Source organism: Oryza brachyantha, chromosome 1 (genome assembly GCF_000231095.2).
Source record: "Oryza brachyantha chromosome 1, ObraRS2, whole genome shotgun sequence".
In the NCBI taxonomy this organism is placed as follows: Eukaryota; Viridiplantae; Streptophyta; class Magnoliopsida; order Poales; family Poaceae; genus Oryza; species Oryza brachyantha.
Window position 1 is genome coordinate 3,626,831 of NC_023163.2, and position 7,650 is coordinate 3,634,480.

At 46.2% G+C, this 7,650-nt stretch overlaps 1 protein-coding gene across 1 annotated transcript; it reads right to left on the reverse strand.

Annotated features, from left to right (window-relative positions):
• Window positions 1-4,101: 4,101 nt before the first annotated feature.
• LOC102700657 (zinc finger CCCH domain-containing protein 2) lies at window positions 4,102-6,119 on the reverse strand. Its single transcript, XM_015832769.2, has one exon. It carries the CDS (start codon window positions 6,010-6,012, stop codon window positions 4,840-4,842), a length of 1,173 nt encoding a protein of 390 aa, XP_015688255.2. The 5' UTR covers window positions 6,013-6,119; the 3' UTR covers window positions 4,102-4,839.
• Window positions 6,120-7,650: the final 1,531 nt, after the last annotated feature.

A 7,650-nucleotide genomic window follows, 5' to 3' on the forward strand; every position in this document is an offset into this window, starting at 1 on the left:
ACTCGATCTAACGGTTGTTGCTAGTAGCATGTAGATCTCATCTTCGGTCTGTTTCGGGAGTGGATAGCACGAGAGCATATCCATCCATTCTCACTATTTCAAGTTGTAGCTAAGAACAATTGTCGATGGAGTTTCAGATTATTTTAGAAAACCTGCAGCATGCCATATATGTGATGGTTCGCCATTGCTAGCCCTCTAGCCTGTGGACGGTCCAAACTCTGTTTTGGATGATCAACCAGAGCGAATTTGGAATTTGCATTTCGACGGATGCCCACGCACCGTATTTCTTTAAATTCTGTTGCAATCGCACCTTCAAATCGGCGCCAACACGCGGATTTCAGGCGTATAGTAGAGAAGGAAAACCATAATCGGCTGAGAAAAAAAATTGTGGGGTTCAATATGGATACAAATCAATCTTCTCAGTTGTATTGCCTAAATAATGTTTCAAATTCTATTTAAATAAAAAAATATTTTATAAGCATAAGTATAATTTTAGTGTTGTAGGAGGAGATCAGAAAAAAATCACAACACAATCACACCGTAAATTCATTGCTTTATATAGTTATAGTTAGAAAGGATAGAAGAAGAGGAGATTGCTATCGTCTTGTACTCTACATCAAATACATATAAGTAAGTATAATTATTACAAGTTATTAGAGGCTCTGACTTGTATAAAAAAACTACGTATTTTTTCTTTTGATGTTATAACCTGTGAGCAAGTTTTGGACAGTATAGAAGCGTTTGGTGGTCGAGTACTCCCAAGTCTCGTCGTGTCAGATGGGTTGTTAGAAGCCGATGGACACAATCTTTTAGTTAATTCTTTTGTTTTTCTCGGCTCACTCACCTCCGTCGTTACAATAAAATTATGCAGATTAATATCTTTAAAAATTCATTTTCTACCGCGGGAGCTCCGCCATAAATTAACCAATTATTTTTTTACAAACTGCCCTAGATTATCCAGTAAAAGTCTAATCAGATCTGGCAACCGAGCTCCGTGACCACCATACATGCATGACCATCACCGTTCCATCCGCCGCTGATCATCTCCTCCCACACCGGCTGCCCGTGCTACGTGGTAATTGTTTTGGCTTTTTAAGACAAAAAATCAATATGACATATTTATAAATATAAAACAAATTAATAATAAAACTTATATATATATATCGATCTAAAATCAAAACTAAAAATATACAACGAAGAAACCCAAAAATCAAACTCTACATTTAGATTTATTTATTTTTAACTTTCAAACATATAGCTGTGAAAAGATAGGACCAATATAAGGTAGGAAGGAAATATCCAAAAGTGTAGCGACATATCACCATTTGGGCCAAAAGATATTTCCATCGGCTGGTCGATCCGTGAGGTGTGCAAATCGGGCAAGATATTTGTGCAAGTTGCTGCGTTGTCGATTAGCCAATCGGGTCCGTACCGTACCTTACCCGGGTGCTTAATGAACATAAATAAATTAAGGTGTTAGAATTAGATCTTATATCAGCGGCACCTAACCTAAGAGGCTTATTCATCCCATTCTCCATCCTAAAAATAAAGGATAAAAAGTAAAAATTAAGTTCTAGCAGATCATCTATTTTAGAAGAGAAACTATATATTTAGATATTCTCTCCAATCCTTTAAATAGATATAGATGATGTCATATATATAGATGATCTGCTGGAGTACAAAGGAATATGAAGGATAAAAGTGTTTTAAATGATCATCCAAATAAAGATATAGATGATTAAATTTAGATAAGCGGTTGAGATGATCTAACCAAGTCCCGTACGTGCTTCCGGCAGGCAGCGGCGGAAACCAACCAGCGATCGACCGAGTCTTCCGGTGGCGGCGAATGCTGGCCAGGCCGTTGGCCATCATTCGTGTCACGTGGCGGCGACGTGCTGAGGAAGTCGTTCCATGCATGTGTGTGTGGAATGGATAACGTCGAACTGCTCCGTGCCTTCGCTTCTAAAATATATACCTCGGTCTCTAAATAAGTTTATTTTTGATTTTAGATATAATATTTTAACTCTTTATTTTATTTGAAAATTTTTTATATTAATATTTTTATTATTACTAAATAATAAAATATAAATAGTATTTTATGCGTAACTAAATTTTTAAGTTTTTTATAAATTTTTTAAATAAAACGAATAGTTAAAGCATTAGACACATAAATCGAAAAATAATGTTATTATGGGAAGGAGTTAGTATTGCCTTTGTCTCGTAATAACCTCATTTTTTATATACGTGTCTAAAGTTTGATAATCCGTTTTATTTAAAAATTTATAAAAATTAGCCACGTATAAGTACTATTCATATTTTATCATTTAGTAACCATACAAATAGTAATCGTAAAAAAATTTCATACAAGATGAAATGTCAAAATATTATATTAAAAAATGAAAAATAAACCTTTTTCAGATCGGAGACGGTAGATATTTAGATTTTATGACAAAATTTAATACATCCTATTGTATATGTTTTTATACGTAATTTTTACAGCTCTTGCTCTCAAAGAGCGCAGCAGCACCATTTTGGAATGTACTGCTGTATGGAGTACAGCAGGCACTAGAGTGTAGAGTCTACCCATCGCAGAGTCCCCCTCGTTTTCTCCTTGCTTTGTCGGGCATGAAGCGGCAAAGCTCTCCCCGCCACAAAACTTTGGCAGCACACACCCACATCTCCAAAAAATTCGACCATTTCACGGCAAAATCCGCCAGATTTTCTTCACTCACGGTGCAGTACTCCAGCTATTTTCACTACTGTATATATACACACTTCTGTACGGGGCCATCCTTTTTCCTTTTTCTGCGCACACTGTAGAGCAACTGCGACCGACTGTGCGAGGTCGTGACGTAAACAGCAAGGGTCGAAAAGGACTGGACATGCCCATCAGAAAAGAAAAAAAAAGAATAAAGTAAAAGAGAGAGAGAGAGAAAAAAAGTAGTATACGAGACGAAACAAAAAAGACGGTGTCTCGTGGGAACCGGACAGGCTCGGGATATTTCCCCCACCGCCGGCCGCACCGCGCCTTCCTCTCCGGCGACCAGTCGCCGGCGGCGAAGATCGATCGCGGCGGCCGTACGGACGGGGGAGGGGGAAAGAACAGCGGCGGCCAGGTTGGGTATGTGCCCAAAAAGGCAAAGCAGACGCTACCGGTTGTACTACACACTCGAATAAAGCTGATATTAGTGCTTTTCTAACCAATGATGTCCATAATAATAATTAAGTTGTTATCTATGATAAAAGATAATATATTAAGTGAATAAATGAAGAAAGAAAACAAAACTATACAACATTTGAGATATTACGTGAGATAAAGTAGCATTAAATTGAAGTATAGAATAGTGGTGTTTGTATTATTCGAGATATCACGTGAGATAAGTCAGATAGAATAGTGGTATTTGTATTAGAAGAGTAGTTTCAAAATATCATGTGAGATAAGTAGCATTAAATTAAATTAAAGTACGAAATAGTATAGTAGAGTTTGCATTAAAAAAGTAGTGTCTAATACTAATATCTTAATATCTTCTTTCTTAATATCTTATTTATTGAAGTTTATAGAAACTACATTATTATTTTTATGACGTGAAGTTTATAAAACTAAATTAATTTCTTGATGATACGAAATTTCTGAAAGTTTATTGTATGATGTGAAGTTTATAAAAACTAAATTAATTTCTTGATGATACGAAATTTCTTGATGATGCGATGCGAAGTTTATAGATGCGAAGTTTAGTTTATAGAAACTACATTACTTTCTTTTCGATGATGTAAAGTTTATATTTTTTCTTGATTTCGTGATGATGTGAAGTTTACAAACTACATGTAGTGTAGCTCAGCAGCATGTGCAGGCGCCGTGGTAATCTTGCCCCCCCTTTCATCTCCTCCACCAAAGACAACGACCCGCCGGCGACTCCGCCGCCGTCGCGCTCTCGCCGGTCACGGTCGCGGTAGGTTGCGCTGCACGCTCAGTTTCCAGAACTCCAGCCACCACCACACACGCACGTTACAGAGATAATAATACCTTTGCAAAAACGAACAGATGGGATAGACAGATATCGACATATATACATGATATTGTTGGATCGAGGGAAGTAGTAATGAACAGATAATAACATAATATTATTGGATCATTTACTTGGAGCAAGGTGATTACAATACATTGGGGGGCTTCATCACCATAGGTAGATGAGTCAGCGGAAGATTTTCAGATTTAAGCTAAGGTACAAAATATGCTAAATATGCTGTTGGGGGAGAGTCTTAGAAACAAAATATTACATCAACAAAATGAGTGGGGAAATCAACAAGACGGGGGCTGAAATCGATCTTCATCAGCAGCTAGTCGATGATGCAACGAACCGACTGACGACGACGACTGACTAACAACGCCAAACTAGAATTAACCCCAGTAATCACTGAAATAGGCAGGGCCGCCGGCGATGGCGGCCGCAATCCGGCCAACTTCCGCCATGGCCATCACCATCTTCCTCCTTCCATGCTTCCTTCACCTCCGCACCCTATGCACAGCAGACACTGAAACCACCGTTTCTCCTACACATCTTTTCACCTAATATTTTTGGGTAATTTTTCTACTACCTCAAGAACCCCAAAACAAATCCACCATTCTTCCTTCCACCCAACCTGCCTCCCTCCCACCAAGCATGATGAATATTCACATGGGAGATAGATATGTACAGGGATTAGTAGAAACTGACTTGAAATCGCAAAAGAAAATGAGGATTTTTTTTGTTGTTGTGCCATCATTTTCTTCTTACCGCCACCTTCTCTATGGCATCCTTGCTACTCACAAAAGGGAGCTTCCAATAGCGACATGAAGCATCAGTTGATGAGGTCCGACACCCACGCAACGTCGGGGCCAACTCCGGCGGTTGCGGTGGTGGCGCCGGCGCCGCCGGAGACGGCACCGTCCCGGCTCAGCCTCTCGAACACCTTCTCACGGAGGGCTCTTCCGGACTCCACCCTCTGCACTGGCTCCTCCTCGCCGATGAGCCCCATGTCGATGGGCTCCAGGTTGGCCATGAAGCTGGAGGCGGTGGCCACCGCTGCCGAGGAAGCCAGCGGGGTGGTGGGGAGGCTGTAGAGACCGGTGGCGGCCTTGGGTGACCCGTAGGCGGTGGACGACGCGGGGTAGCTCCACCCGCCGGACGGCGATGACTTCACCTTGCTGAGGCGGAGCTGGCGGAACGAAGCCAGGACGTCGTTGACCGGCGACCCAACGCCGGGCCAAGATCCGCGACGGATGGCCGCGGCCCCGTCCGGCGACAATGGCGGGGACTCCGACGGTGGCGACTTGGGCGGAGACATGAGGGTGCTGGTCGGAGACGAGGACATGATGGTCTTGGTGAGGTAGCTCTCGAACGCCTGGCGCCGGAGCGGCGAGCCGTCGTAGGACTCCGCCAGCGGGGAGGACGCCACGCTCCTCGGGCTGGACTGCTGCGCCGGGAGGACGCGGAGCTGGTCCGGGGTGTGGGCGAAGAAGCAGACGCGGCGGCGGCAGGCGGTCCCGTCCTTGCACGGCTGGGTGCGGTAGCGCGCCGGGTGGAGCCAGCACTCGAACACGCCGTGGGCGTACTCGCAGGCGTCGCCGCGCTTGCATCCCCCCTTGCGGAAGTCCGGGCACGCGGTGCCGGAGTAGTGGTACTTGCGTGGATCGCGGCGGCGCGCCTTCTCGCCGGGGTGCGCGAAGGGGCACTCGGTCCAGTCATGGCTCCGGCCCCGCGCGCACCGCCGCACCTTGAACTCGTACATCCGGAACTCGTCGCACGCGTACGCGTCGACCGCGGCCGCCATCGCGGCCGCCTCCTCCTCGTCGTCAGCCCCCACGCCGACGTCGTTCGACGGCAGGTACTCCCGCAGCGCGGCGATCAGGTACGGCGTCATCTCATCTCCCCCTCCCGCACCACCTCCCCCTCCGCCAAGAACATCAACGCCGCTCACCGGGAGGTGAGACCACGGCGGGACGCCACTGACGCCTTCCCCCATCATCATCATGGCCGTCGCCGGGCTACAACCCTCGGGCGGCTCCCCTCTGTGGATGGACTACGGGAGATCTCGTGGACTGGGCGTATGGAGAGACGCACTGGAGCGAGCGGTGCGCGTTGGTGAGGACGACGAGAGAAGCCGAAGCGGTGCCGGTTTATAAACTGCTCCGCTTAACCACGGTCCACACCGCCTCGGGATAACCTCTAACCGTGGTTACCCATCCCCAACCAGGGTTCCGCGGACGGAGGGGGTCGTACCATGCAGCCGGTAACGGACACACCCAGTGGGCACGGGCGCGCCACACACTGACACGCGTGGCCCACCGTGTCGCGGGCCCAGGCGCAGTGAGAGGTGGGTGGTGCGGTGTGGGAGAAAATGGGAGGGGGGACGCGTGCCGGGAGGGGGAGGGGGAGGAGGGTGTCAGGCATGCGGGGGGCGAGGTGGAGGAAGGGCGACGCGGGGGGAAGGACACGTCGCGGCGGGGGGAGGGTGCCCTACGGATTTGGGGTCCGTTCGGTCAGGTTGAGGTGTGGTTTCCTGTAGGTTCTAGAAACCTTGGGTAGCGACTGGGGGTGGCGCTGTTTGGACGCTTGCGCGTGTACATCCTTGTGGGGCCCCGCTGGCCGCGGATTGGCCGATTGGTTCACCGGAGATTGGGGTGGTTTTACCGTGACACCGTCCTGCTGATCTTGTTCGAGCCTTATCTCGGCGCTTACGTTTCTGTTTATAAGATTGAATTATACTTTTAACTTAACTTTTATTTTATTATTCATACTAGTTTAAATTGTAGTCTTTATTATTTTAAAATGGTTATACACGTATATAAAAACTTCTATTTTTTAAATTATTTTTTAATTATAAATATAATGTTTCGAATGCCAAACTATCGTCCTGTTTGTTTCGGGGTATAGCCCTACCTGCGGATTTGCAGTTTTGTATATTAGCCTGATCCTTTTCCGAATATGGAGCCAGGTGAGGTGAAAGTGGAGGGAGATCGTTTTGGAGGGGAGATTTGCAACAACACGGGGATTTACGGAGAGGGAGGCCACGTAGGGGGGGCAATACGGCCGGGGTGGGCAACTATGATGCGTCGTCCGGCGACTCCCGCGGCTGCGCCACGTACGCAGGGGTGTCCACGCCGCGCGCCACACGTAGTCACGCGCCCCGCGCATGCGCAACCGCACAAGCCACGCCGTTGGAGACTGGGGGCGCGCTACGCAGCCGGACCCCGGCTGCGGCTAGGCTAGCCGGCTATGACCAGAGAACGAAACGCCGAACAAGAGGTGGCCCCGTTCGATTTTACCTTCTTCTTTTTTTTTTTTGTCGGTTTTCTGTGAATAGAATTGCTGCGCTGCCAAACGTTAACAATACGGTATTTGCTGTACAAGTGACTAACCAAAGCCAATGATCGATCCCTTTTCTCTCAAGGGTGCTTAACTTAGTGGAGAAGTGAAAAACGTTCGGCTCTTGCTTAGGGTGAAAATAGTAATATCCTAAGCGATTCAACTATAAAGTATAAATGTTCTGAAAAAAGGTTTAACTAAACTGTAGTGCTACTTTCCTAATACATCTTTTAGCCTTTTACATTGTTATTAACTTATCATTAGCTTCATATCAAGATCTTAGACGTCAAACAGTATTTTATTT